The 13,806-nt window shown below is 39.5% G+C and overlaps 1 protein-coding gene across 2 annotated transcripts in view; it reads right to left on the reverse strand.

Annotated features, from left to right (window-relative positions):
* The window catches only part of glb1l2 (galactosidase beta 1 like 2), a 44,222-nt gene that overhangs the window by 6,271 nt on the left and 24,145 nt on the right, over window positions 1–13,806 (reverse strand). For both annotated transcript variants that reach the window (XM_004075932.4, XM_011482948.3), the window contains exons 12-16: window positions 12,863–12,969; window positions 5,719–5,865; window positions 5,355–5,426; window positions 4,322–4,400; window positions 4,099–4,186 (exon numbers count right to left, since the gene is read on the reverse strand). In XM_004075932.4, the coding sequence (XP_004075980.1) occupies window positions 4,099–4,186; window positions 4,322–4,400; window positions 5,355–5,426; window positions 5,719–5,865; window positions 12,863–12,969 (493 nt within the window). The remainder of the gene's footprint in view (window positions 1–4,098; window positions 4,187–4,321; window positions 4,401–5,354; window positions 5,427–5,718; window positions 5,866–12,862; window positions 12,970–13,806) is intronic.

Genomic DNA, 13,806 nt, shown 5'->3' on the forward strand with positions numbered 1-13,806 from the left:
CGTAACCCATCCCTAGAGGATGGTGACATTATTTAGCCCCACTGGTGTATTAGTATGGTATTACAACTGAAGTTACAGACAGTCATGATAATTATATGCATGGTAAATATTGTACAGGACAGGACAAGTTAAAAAAAACATAATAATAATAATATTGTAAATCCACACTGCATCATTTATTTTAATTTTATAAAAAGGAGAAAATCTGCAGCCTCTAACTTAGTCATATTAGAGTTCAAGAAGTACAATAAATTAAGATGGAAAAAAGATTAATTGAATTGGAGTAATATGACATTTAGTTATATAAATATGTAAATTTGACTTGTATAAACAATTATTGAGTTGGATAGACGTAAGAAATTAGGTTGAATACATTCACCTCAATTACTTGTTACCAACTGAAGTAATTCATTTAAGTTTTATAAGATGCATATATATATATATATATAAACACCCCTCTCACCCTCCGCGGGTGGTTTCTCCTCCAAGCTTGGGTCCTCTACCAGAGGCCTGGGAGCTTAAGGGTCCTGCAGTATCTTAGCTGTTCCTAGCACTGCGCTTTTCTGGACTGAGAGGTCTGAGGTCTTTCCAGGTATCTGTTGTAGCCTCTCCTCCAGCTTGGGGGTTACTGCCCCGAGTGCTCCAATTACCACAGGCACCACTGTCACCTTCACGTTCCAGGCTTTCTCCAGTTCTTCTCTGAGTCCCTGGTATTTCTCTAGTTTCTCATGTTCCTTCTTCCTGATGTGTCCATCGCTTGGCACTGCCACATCCACCACAACGGCTTTCCTCTGTTCTTTATCCACCACTACAATGTCTGGTTGGTTCGCCATTACCATCCTATCAGTCTGGATCTGGATGTCCCACAGGATCTTTGCCCTTTCTTTCTCTACCACCTTCGGAGGTGTTGTCCGTTCTTTTTCTCCAAGCAGAAACTCTTTCTTTTGCTGATGATGCAGCCGTGTTACTTTTTTGATGGATGTATAATCTTCACACGCCGTCATTAAAATCTCAGACTCCGTCTCACCGAAGTATAACGCTTTCTTTTTTTCTCCACGCATTTCCATGGTGACTCCAGAAATCGGTGATCCATTGAGAATGTCTTTATGTACTTGACATGCACGTGCATTAACCCAGGGTTACCAAGTCGAGCGTAATTACGCCAACTCATATCCGGTCTTTTGGAACCGACATACCCAGAGTAAGCGAGTTCAGGCAGATTTCAGCCAGAGTTCAGGCTTAAAGTCAGGGTAGTTTAAACATGCTTCCTGGAATACCCTTCTGGTAAATTTGGAGATACTCGGCTAAACGTCAATGTATATAGAAGATATTTTATTGCATTTATTGAAATTTTATTTACACTAAACAAAGCAATCCAGAAACATTTTCATTGTGAATCCCAGTTTGATGTGACTATGGAAGTGTATTGCTTTCAATTGAAAAAGATAAATATATTTTCAAGAACTACAAAAGCCAAGAACTCCAAACAGGCTGGGCTCTAAACTGCTCATCAAAACTATCAGATGAGCTGCAACTAAAAGTGGAAAAGCCACAACTTTTAGACATGATCCAGTTTTGTTTTGTCTGAGTATGTCCATCTGTTTTGTTCTTCCTACTTTCTTTATCCAAAAATATGACAGACCAAAATGTTGGGGAAGTATTAAATATTGACCTGAACTGTTTATTTTTGTCTGCATGCATTCTGTATGCAAAAAACGGGTTCCAGCCGGAGTTTCCCTAGATGCGAATCTAGGGAGCCCCTAAGACTCATGGGAAATGGGGAATCGCGGATGTAAATTTCCTCATCATAACTGAGGGATGTAATGTTGATTATATGGTTACTGTTTGTAATTTTATGTATGATACCTAGATTGTCAAAAGTTAAAAAAAAAAAAAAAAAAACATAACTGAGGAACTTGTGAACAGAATAGAGGTGCATACTGTTTGGCAGATGCAGATATACTCAAATACATGAGCCTGAGGCAAAACTGACTCCACCCACTGTGTGCTAATGAATCACACCTGCTCTGTGAGTCAGGACGTGATCCGTCAGTATGACAATGTTGCCTAATACATGCGGCTTGTACTCTGACGCGGCTTGTGTATGTATAAAATTAGTTAAACACGTGAAAATAGGTGGGTGCGGCTAGTAATCGGGTGCGCTTTGTAGTCCGGAATTTACGGTAAATAATCAGTTTATACTGGTCAATAGAACGACATCCCATATTTTCACTGGAATGTTTGTGGATAAAAAAAGTACACATCAACACATCAACTAAACGGATCATGTCTGACACTGACGCATTGTGGCTTTTCAACTTTTAATTGCAGCTCATCTTTTTATGAGCAGATGAGGTTAGAGCCCCGCCTGTTTGGAGTTCTTAGTTGTGTATTTAAAAAAATTATAATAATCAAACGAAAAACAGAAAAGATTTGAATGAAGATCACCCCTTTTATTTTTTTAATTGAATGGAAACCGCTTCCACAAAACACATTAAAATATCAAAACGTTTGCAGGAAAGAGCAGTTTAATATTGCAACACAAAACCCCTCTGCTCTGAAAGCTCTTTAGAGTACGCTGAACTCTATTGACCCAGAGGTGCTTGTCTTGAGCGCATTATATGTATAGAAACCGCTGGATAAAATAACCATTATGTGATGACTGACACACTAACCATCTCCATCTGTGCTCAGCAATGCCTTAGCAAACAGATGGCGTGCATCTTATTTCCCACATTTGAATCCGTCTCTATTTAGAAGACGGAAGCTTGACAGTTTTGATTTCCCATGCGATGTTTGAGCAGTCGTGCAGGTGACAAACATCCAAACTCACAATGACTTTAAAGTTTTAATTCAAGCAATTTGGAACGACACATCCTTTTACAAGGTGAGGCAAAAAGGTCCCAAACTTTGCAGATTCAAATTTTCTAAGCTATATTTTCAATGACAAATCTTATTTTGTCCGTTTATGTACTCATTTATGCCTTCATCGGGTGGTTAAAGGTCGTCTTCTGGTGAAAAAATGGGCAAACCTGCACCTGGCATTCAGGTAGAAATAGATAAGTCCCAGACCTCTCAGTGAGCCTGCAGAGTGAGGCACATTGTTTTCTACAGGCATGCTGTAGGCGACAGGTCATAGTAAGCACTTATCCAACACGTGAAGGTAAGTAAGGGTGAAGGAGGGGAGATGTCGGCGTGTCTTATGGGTTTTAAACTTTTTTCAACCCACCCAAATCCTGCACACTGAGGGAAGGGGCCCGTTGGTGCTGTTTAAGTAACAAGTGCGCACTCGTTGCCCACTCTGTGCTTGCAGCCTGACTGCCAAAAAAATGGGGAAATGATGGACCATCAGAGTGAAGTTTGTGTGGACATCCTACGGGCACTTGCGTATCACTTGCACACCCGTTCGGGCAGCATTTGCGGGCGGTCAGTAAGAAGCCAGTCCTGGCAGAGTGAGATGTAAGGGCAGCGTACGACACCATCACCCCTATGGTATAAATGCGATCAACTTACATTATCCATACAAATACTTCACAGTACACTTACCACACACAACAATTGTACATAGATTTTTCATAAAGTCCCTTGGTGGCTGTGAGAGCTTCAAGGAAACCGTGAAACACACCTGGGCTTCCCTACAGATGCAGCAGCTCCTCTATACGATCCTCCATGGGCCCGGACACCCCAAAAAGCCACAGTCAAGGGTTTTCTCACCTACTTTAAACTCCAATGTCTCCTGCAGTCTGGCAACACTTTTAAGAATCTGTTTTCCCCCTTATTTTACTACTTTTATGTAATCTTTACTTGTTTTTATTTGTATCTGGTTCTTGTCAGACATGTTGAGAGGCAACATTGCATGAAAAAAGGGCTAAATAAAAAAATAGGACACAGAGGTTGAGAAGCTCCTGTGCTGCTTCTTTTCTACAAAGTTTTCTATGAGACTCTGGATTAAGAGGAAGTGTTTTGTCTTCTGAATGTTGCCATCACACTCACTCTGTAATCGTATTAGGCAGGGAGGTAATCAGCGAGAGTGAATCAGAGGCAGGCAGGTGTAATGACGGAGAAACACAAACACAAGGATAATTGAAAGGCACAAACCTGCTTACAAAGTCTGGCTTCATATCCAAACTGTGAATCATGAAGTCTCGAAGGATGTTTGCATTTAACTGGATATCTCCAACAAGGCCTGAAAGGTAAAACAGATCATCTTTCAGTTTCTTTCTGAATAGTTACAGGCGGTTCGTTAGTTTCCTTCAAAGACGTGAAGGAAAGCAGAGGTTTGCTGACGAGGACATCGACAGGTCGTAAAACACTTCGGTACCTTTGCGCTGTTCATCCAGTGTCTTCCCATAATTCACACGTCCACAGTTCTCCACAAGTAGACCTAAAGTTCGCTTTCCCTTGAAATAATTAAATCAAACAAGAAAAACAGCATTAACTTCTCTGAACAATAATAATAAATACTTATCCACTGTCTTCCAATTGATCCACACAGTTTTATACATGGTGTAACTGTATTGTAAAGAATTCATTATCAGCACATTTTGCATTCTTTTAATACAGTGACTATTGGAAGAATGCAAGTAGTGAATTAAAAAAATGAAAAGCAATGGAGGAGTCATGGTCATCATTAGCAAAAAAAATTCCCGCCAAAGGTAGCAGCAGCAGCCATTTTGAAATCAATAGGAAAAGCCCTTCTACTGCCTCTAATTGATTGATAATGCACTACATGACAGAAACGGAAGGTTTTGATCATTCTAATGAGATAGGGGCATCAGAAATGCATGTATCAAACATAATCCGATTGGTGCTTTCCGCACTTTAGGGCAGACCGGATTACGCACCATCAATGAATGGTCTATTGTTATTGTCACATCAGTCTGACTTCATTAACTGCGTTCAGTCATTCTAGAACTCGTTTGTAAAACACTACAAGTTAGCAACGTTAGCATGCTGACAAAACCTGTAAATTCCAACATTGATGGAATCGAATAAAAAAAAAAAAAAGACACCACTACACGTTAGATGCATTATCATATCTACAATAACACCCAGCCTTGTTTGCAACACGTAACAAAAACACAGTCCAACACAGCTGCACATTAGCTGCGTTAGCATATTGACGAAAGCACCAAACCTTGTTTGCAACATTACAAAAATGTTGACAGAGCGCCATGTACCTCTCAAAATCCCTTTGACACCCAAAAATATGTATAAGGTGCTCCACATTATTATTGTTTTCTGAAAAAAATGAAGGCTTTTAAGTGTGCCCTATATTGCAGCAAATATGGCATATAGGTGTAAAAGCAATTTCTGAGTTCCACATGTGTAAAGATGATGCTAATTGTCAGTACCTTTCCATCAGGTATTGAAAGCTCTTGCTCCTTATAGTCCAGAACACCAACAAACTGTTTTTCCACAAAAACCTAAAAAACAAAGCAACAAAACGACAATCACTGAAACAGTTTGTTATGGAATCGTTAAGAAACAAGAAAAAAACCATTTATGTTTAGCATACTTGCTTGAAACTTAAAACCTCTGCAACCAGAGAAAACAAAAATCTACATTCGGTCAAACTAAAGTTGGGCTTTGCTTTCAGTTCTCCACAAGTACACTGTGAGGTGTGATGACCAGCAGCTCACAGCTTTCCAAGCACCAATGTTCCCACTAACAAGCTGCGGCGTGGGACTGCGGCTTTGCTGTTGTCCGTATCCTCACCAGTGCTCGGTCTCTGATGTTGTTCAGGGATTTGAGGCTTCCTCCACTGCTGATGATGGTCTCGTAGAGCGTGTAGCCATATGCTTGACCGTTGTTATTGTTGACTGGGAGGTTCTCCATGTTCACCGGCTTCTCTGACTTGAAAGGCTGTGTGGTGTGAAAAAGAGGTTAGATAGAGAGGTAAATAGGTTTTTTTGGTCTCTTCTGAGGCCATGGGTGTGTTTTCATGTGCATATGTAGCCATTTGTAAAAATTCTGTAAATAGTAAACGTAACTTTTGTGACCTCATTAAAATCCCACTCCGATCATCTTTTAATCTACTTTTAAAGCGTTCCCAGTGGTCTTAATTATCATTATGCCATAATTATTTCTAGGACATAGTTTCTGCAGAGCAGCAGTAGTTCATTAGAAGTTCACCTCTGGGTTTTTTTTTGGGTGTTGGTGCAGAGTAAGCCTGCCCTCATTCCCTATCATCCCTTTGTTGACACTCTCCCCCTCACATCTAACATTATAGGTGCAACAAAAATGGCGAGCAATATTCAAGCTATTCATCCGGATCAAACAGTTTTGATCCAGATACCAGTTCAGACGGGGAAAACCCAGACATACTTGAACCTTTTTGTCTGCAAGTGGATGAATCGAACGCAGAGCAGGGAACCTAGTGGCCTGCCGTTGTCGTTTCTACGTCACAGCTACAGCTTTTTCCTAGCCATTTTTTGGTCTGCTCCGGATTCACAGCCATTTGAATCAAGAAACCCAGAAATTCAATGTTGAGCTTAACTTTCTTTACATAGCTGTATGTCCTCCATCATCAGAAAAATGCCACAAGAATATGATAAAACACCCAAAAACAGGATTTTCATTGGATTGGGTCTTTAAAGGGGATATTTAGTTCATTGTGGATAACTTCTGCTGGGAAAATTGATCCATCTGACAAGAAAAAGTCATATCCAAAACCAAGTGCTGTCCACTGACTTCCAGGTTGAAACTCTTTTCAAAACCAAAACTAGCTAGATAAAAAAGTCAGGGGCTGGTAATCTTCCAATTTGCCAAGAACCAGACATTTCATTTGTATTAAGTGCAATAACAGAATCTAATCCTTGGCACAAGTTACTTTTTTGTGTATTGAACTATTTATAATATATTAAATGCTAAAAATGTATAGCCAGGATCATTTCCTTACTAACCGAGATAATAATAATAATAATAAACTTTATTTGTATAGTACCTTTCAAGATAAAAATCACAAAGTGCTTCACAGTAAAACATGGTGAAACACAAAAAAACACAGAATACAGAGAAAATTAAGAAAAAGCAATTTCAAAAAGATAGGTTTTTAGCTACTTTTTAAAAGAAAACACAGAATCTACAGATCTGAGGCTGAGAGGAATGGAGTTCCAGAGGGATGGAGCTATTGCTGCAAAGGTTCTGTCACCTTTAGTTTTTAACCGAGTTCTCTAAACAACCAGGAAACCCTGGTCACATGACCTCAGGGACCTGCTAGGAGTGTACGGCTGCAAAAGGTCTTTCATGTAGACCGATGCTTGGCTATTGAGGGCTGTGTATGTTAAAACTAGGATTTTAAAATGCAATCGGTAGCGGATGGGGAGCCAATGCAGCTGGATTAATAACGGGGTGACGGGTGAAACTTAGATGATTTAGTTAGAAGCCTTGCAGCAGTGTTCTGGACAACCTGGAGCCGTTCTAAAGATTTTTTGCTCAAGCATGTGAAGATGGAGTTGCAATAATCAAGATGAGATGAAATAAAAGCGTGGATCAGCATCTCCATCTCGGAACAATTGGACTCAGTCTTGCAATGTTTTTAAGATGATAAAAACAAGAACGTACAAGTGACCCGACATGTGAGTCAAGGGATAAAGCCGGGTCTAGAGTTACCCCGAGGTTCCTGACAGGAGGGCTTGATAAAGGAAGCAAGTGGACAAAAACACTGGAATATGTGGGGGGGGGGGCAACTGTCAGGAGCACGGACGAGGACCTCACTTTTAGCTTCATTTAGTTGGAGAAAATTATCATTCATCCAACTCTTAACTGAATTCAGACACCTGCGTAAAATCTGTATTTTAAAAACATACTGCGGTTTAAAAGACACATAAAGCTAAATATCATCAGCATAAAGATGATAAGAAATAACGTTAAAAGAACTTAAAATGTGCTGCAAAGGCAATAGATATAAAATGAACAATAGAGGTCCCAAAACTGAGCCTTGTGGGACACCAGAAGTGAGGGATGTAGAAGACGACTTAAACTTGGAAAATACAACAGAGAAAGATCTACCAGTCAGGTAAGCTCCACCTGTGTGAACTACAGACCCTAACCATGTATTCCCAAGAGTCAATTAGAAAAATACATTTAAAGGTGTTAAATTGCTCTAAGAATTGCTTCTTCAAGTCACATTTTCCAGAATATTCTTTACAAATCAATTTTGATATTTCTAAAGTAACCTCAGAAAGGTTTAGTGTAAGGGTTTAGACTAAAGACTTCAATGACACAGTGAATGTCATGTCTTTAAAGAGCTAAACAAAGCACTGTGAGTTTTCTGATATTTGGAAATGTCAGCCTCTGCTTCTCTCCACTTATTGTGAATGGTGACAGTGCATGATGGGACGGAGGAATTTTCCCATATGCAGGATGACTCGACCCAGACTCCATAGATTTAAATTCAACTGTCTTGTGTTGACTATTTGATGAAATCTTTGTTTTTCACAAAACTTCATGACCATGACATAATAATTTGCCATTATGCCATGACCCCAAACATAAGAAAAGTAGGTTCCGGGGGATAAAACAATAATTAAACATATTGTGATATAACTTTTTCTCAATAGAAGAATAATTCTATTCGTATTGCAATTGAATTAATTTGTAGGGTCCAAAATTAACACTCGCCAATGCAAGCATTTTCACTTTCTAAATTAAAATTTCTGAAAAGAGTTCAAAAAGCAAAACGTCAAAGGTATTTCTGTATAAAATAGTGACATACAGTGCCTTGCAAAAGTATTCGGCCCCCTTGAACTTTTCAACCTTTTGCCACATTTCAGGCTTCAAACATAAAGATATAAAACTGTAATTCTTTGTGAAGAATTAACAAGTGGGACACAATCATTGATCATTAAAGCCAGATTTGGATGCAAATAGATTTCCCAAAGATTTGGGGATTCTTTAAACATCCCAAGGAGAACTGTGCAAGCGATAATATTGAAATGGAGGGAGTATCAGACCACTGCAAAGCTAAAAAGACCTGACCGTCCGTCTAAACTTTCAGCTCCAACAAGGAGAAAACTGATCAGAGATTAAGCCAAGAGGCCCATGATCACTCTGGATGAACTGCAGAGATCTACAGCTGAGGTGGAGAGTCTGTCCATAGGACAACAATCAGTCGTATACTGCACAAATATGGCCTTTATGGAAGATTGTATAAGGAAGAGAAGATATCCATAAAAAGTGTTGTTTAAAGTTTGCCATGAGCCACCTGGGAGACACAACAAACATGTGGAAGAAGATGCTCTGGTCAGATGAAACCAAAATAGAACTTTTTGACAACAATGCAAAATGCTATGTCCGGTGCTAAAGAGACACAGCTCATCACCCTGAACACACCATCCCCACTGTCAAACATGGTGGTGGCAGCATCAGGGTTTGGGCCTGCTTCTCTTCAGCAGGGACAGGGAGGATGGTTAGAACTGATAGGAAGATGGATGGAGCCAAATACAGGACCATTCTGGAAGAAAACCTGTTGGAGTATGAAAAAAACCTGAGATCCAAAACATAAAGAAAATCTACAGTGGAATGCTTCACAAATGAACATATATCCTAGTGGCCAATGGCCAAGTCAAGGTCCAGACCTGAATCCAATCGAGAATCTGTGGAAAGAACTAAAAACTGCTTCCAACCTCACTGAGCTCCAGCTGTTTTGTAAGGAGGAAAGGGCAAAAATGTCTGTCTCTTGATGTGCAAAAATGATAGAGACATACCCCAAGAAATTTACAGCTGGAATCACAGCAAAAGGTGGTGCAACAAAGTATTAAATTAAGGCACCTGAATCATTTTTCACGCCCAATTTTTCAGTTTTTTATTTATTAAAAAAGTTTCAAATGTCCAATAAATTTTGTTCCACTTCATGATTGTGTCCCACTTTGCTGTTGATTCTTCACAAAAAATTACAGTTTTATCTTTATAAAATGTGGAAAAAGGTTGAAAAGTCTGAAAAGTAATTTGGCTAGTAAAAATGTGTTTAGTAGATTTTTAAATCTACCGGCCAACTTGGCCGGGGACTCAAAAATTCAATTTTGGCCCCTGTGTGGCGGTATTTCAGTGATTTAAAGACTGACAAAAAAACAGAGTAACGAGCGCTGCAAATTGTGCAGAAGGGATGTTGCTTCTAAAACTGGAAATACCACCAACCTTTGTTATCACCTGAAGCAGAGAAGTATGTTCAATCTCAGACTGAATGTCCAGCAAAACCCACAAAGATAAGACCTGCACAGCAGCAACAGTTTCAACGACCAGGAGAAATTCTGACAGTTTGCGTTTAGTTCCTAGTGTATTTACAGGATGTTGACAAAAATATTTATCTTTATGTTTGTTCTCTTTTGAAACTTGAAATCTGGTTACACATTTGTCTTGTTAGCCACAGTGCTCAAATTTGGCAAATATAGTTATTTGGTTTATATCGTGATTTCTGTCGTTAATAAAAAAAACTATGTCCTGATATCAAAAGTTCTGTATCGCCCCGGCCCTAAGAATAAGATTTAAACAGCTCACTCTAAAAAGCCAGTTGATAAGTAGTGAGAGCCGTTTTTAAACAAGGGCATGCTGCTGATCAGGAGCGCAGTAATCGTCATATCAAGAGAAGCAAACGACTCTGATGGAGAGTGAATAATTAATATTGTAAGTAGCTGCCAGCAAAGCTGGTTTGAACATAAAAGCCTTGACACGTAGGGTGTAAATGGCAATAATGGACCAGTGGACATGCAAGGCAAAAAACTCAATTACCGGTGAGTAACTTTGCCTCATTTCTAATCATATCATTACATTTGGTATAGGCCAAGGTGACTTTAAAGGTCATTTGTACTAACATACTTTGAATAAACACATCTCCAATGCTGAAAAATGTGACACTTGTTTATTTTTCTGCTTTTTTAAAAGTTTATTCTGCTCTATTATAGATATATTCTTTCCATTAAGTCATTCTTTTACGTTGAAATGTTATCTGTTTGGTGATTGCGTCTTATAAAGTGAACAATGGATAATTTGTCTAATGTACCTGTCAGATTTTACTTTTTGCAGAGTGAGATTTCAAATGACCACATTATGACTTCATTTATTTTTGTTTGTTGGACCAATCGTGCCACTCTAATGAAAAAGGCGTTTTTGGTGTTTGTAACATGCTCTCGTGGCATTTTTCTCAGGATGGCGAACATATATAAAAGAATTTAAGGTTAAAACTGCATTTCAGAGTATTTCTGGATTCAAATCGTGATGGATCAGGATCAGACACAAACCCGCGCTTTGATAAAGCTCGTGTTTGTGATGCCATGGGCGGGCCAAAGTCTCCCTGCTCAGTTTCATTTCTACATCCACCACTTGAAGACAAATTGATCCACCTACATCTTCATTTTACTCGTCTCAGCTGCCATCTGGCTCAAAACTGTGCGTCCGCTTTGCGCCGATATTGCTTGTGTTTTTGTTTTTTTTTTAACGCTAATGTTAGCCTGGGCTTGTGACAAGCTATAAGCTAACAGGAGAGAGTGTAAACAAAAGGCATGCTGGGATATCAACATAGGGCTCCTTAACGTCACCCATAGAAAATGCCTTGCTTCCGGTTCCAACAGACTGAAGTCAATTCATTAGGTTGGAATATGTCCTTCGCCATGTTGGAGCCAGACGTCCTCAGTAAGCCGTGATTGGTCCGTCTACATTTCTATGGCAACCACTCTCTCCAGTCAGGAGTGAGCACATTAGAAGGCCACACCCCTTCCACTGAGAGAGGGCTCAGGAGAATCTGTCAATCAAACGCTTCGAACGTTCAACAGGAAGGCCGCCTACTTTTATCAGAATAATTTTCTCTACAGCAAAAATATCATAAAACAAACATAGGATTAGCAAGAACATGTTAATAAAAGGCAGTATGGCAAGAACTGTTAGTCTGACAATTATGAAATAGCTTTTTGTTTCTCTATAGAAGTCTATGGGATTTCAGCTTCGCACAGGGGGTACTTCGGTAACGCGAGGAGGGAGGGGCTGTTTTGCTGTCAATGGTCCCGCCCATAACCCAGAGGCAAATTTACTAAAGACCTCCTGCTGCGCTGCAGAAAATGTGTCTAAAAAACAGGACAGACTTTTAGATGTCGACAAAAACCTGCATAATCATCATTAAGAGAACACTGGGAAAGATTTTATAATGGAGAAAAATATAGTTGGTGTTACTAGCCCTGGTAGTGTCTACTTGTTTTGTGGTGTGTGCTTGTCTTTTGGTTTCAGCAAACAGAAGTCAGCTCCGGCACAGATGCTGACTCCGCCCCCTCTGCAGGGCTGATTGAGGCTGCTTCCAATCGTCTGGCTTGGAGGGAAGCTTTAAAAGCTCCCAGGATCCTCTGCTCCAGTGGCGGCTGCATTCCTGAGTGGGAATTTACTTTCCAGCCTGCCCCTGCTGTTTGCCTGGCCTTAGCTTGAGAAAGCCTCTGGTTCCCCCTTTAGCTGGATTTTGGTTTTGTCCTTTTGTTACATTGTGGTCTTTTGTTTGCATTTGGAGTAATCTTGAGTTTTGCCTTCCTGTCATAATTGTTTAGATACAAAGCCTGAGAATTTAAGTTCTTTATTAATTTCACCTTTTGGTGTCTTGTTGGTTATTTTCCTTTAGTTCCCTTTGATTTATTCATTTATGTGTCGCCGAATAAACGGCTGTGTGGCCAACTTTAACCCCACCCGGTTATCTTCATTTTCTTTATGTTAAACATTTTCTCCCTCCACTCTGAAGAGGGACGCAACAGCTGGAGTGGGACTTTAATGCAGTGCTTTGACAGTCATACATTTTTTTATTGTTTTAGAGCTTAAACACAGTTGTAGCTTTACGGTAAGCACTTCTCTCACGGGGTAAACTGTTATTTTTCTAAAAGTCGCTCACCTGCTCAGTGAAGTCCAGACAGCTCCACAGGGACAGGTGCTGCCGGACGATTACCGGGCGGTACGGGCTCCTCTCTGTGGCCTCGGGTGGTTTAGGTAGAGGTACGCCTAGAAAAACCAAGGACAGGAATAAAGCTATTAGTGATCAGCTCTTTAGTATTGCAGATTCAAGTATTGCAGATTCTTTTTTTTTTACCAGCCTTTAAATGACATTTTAATGAGCAGTTAACCTAAAAACATCTCCTTTTCATTTACTTATAAGCCTCACAGGAAAAGGAACTGCTTTACCAAATCACAGAGCTACAACAGTCCTGTGTTCACTAATCTATAAGTACCAATAGCTGATCTATTGAAGAGAGAAAACAGGGTCATATATTCTACCATATTTACATTTTTCTGTCAATAAAAAACATATTTAAAGTAGGACAATTCTTCACTTTTGTCAATAAATACAAGACCCCAGAGTGAGGAAACAGTGTGAAAAGATGCATCTGTAAAAACGATTCACTGCAAACAATGATTCAAAGGTTTTACGCATCTATTTTTAAGATCTGGTAGGGGCAAAACAAATGCTTTAACAAATTACATCTGGCATGTAAAGAATATAAGTGAGGCATTTTTTACTGAAAAAGGGACGCATGAGGAACGGAGATGAATTTATAGAAACAAATACGTCATCAAATCAAACCAAGAATAAAAGCAAAGCTGGATCAAATGAATAACCATACGCATGAATAAAATAGCTCAACTATTGCAGTTGCTTGAGCTGGGGGATTTTTTGCAACAAAGAAACCATAATTAAGACCGTCGGGCAACAAAACAGCTTCTTTTACAGAGATGCACAAAAAAGAGAAGAAGGAAAAAGTGTTCCAAACTTCAGGAAAGACTTCAAACTATTGTTTATTTGGAAAAAATGCCACAGCAGCTCTGAAATCAGACGCGGGT

Source organism: Oryzias latipes, chromosome 13 (assembly GCF_002234675.1).
Source record: "Oryzias latipes chromosome 13, ASM223467v1".
NCBI classification, from domain to species: Eukaryota; Metazoa; Chordata; class Actinopteri; order Beloniformes; family Adrianichthyidae; genus Oryzias; species Oryzias latipes.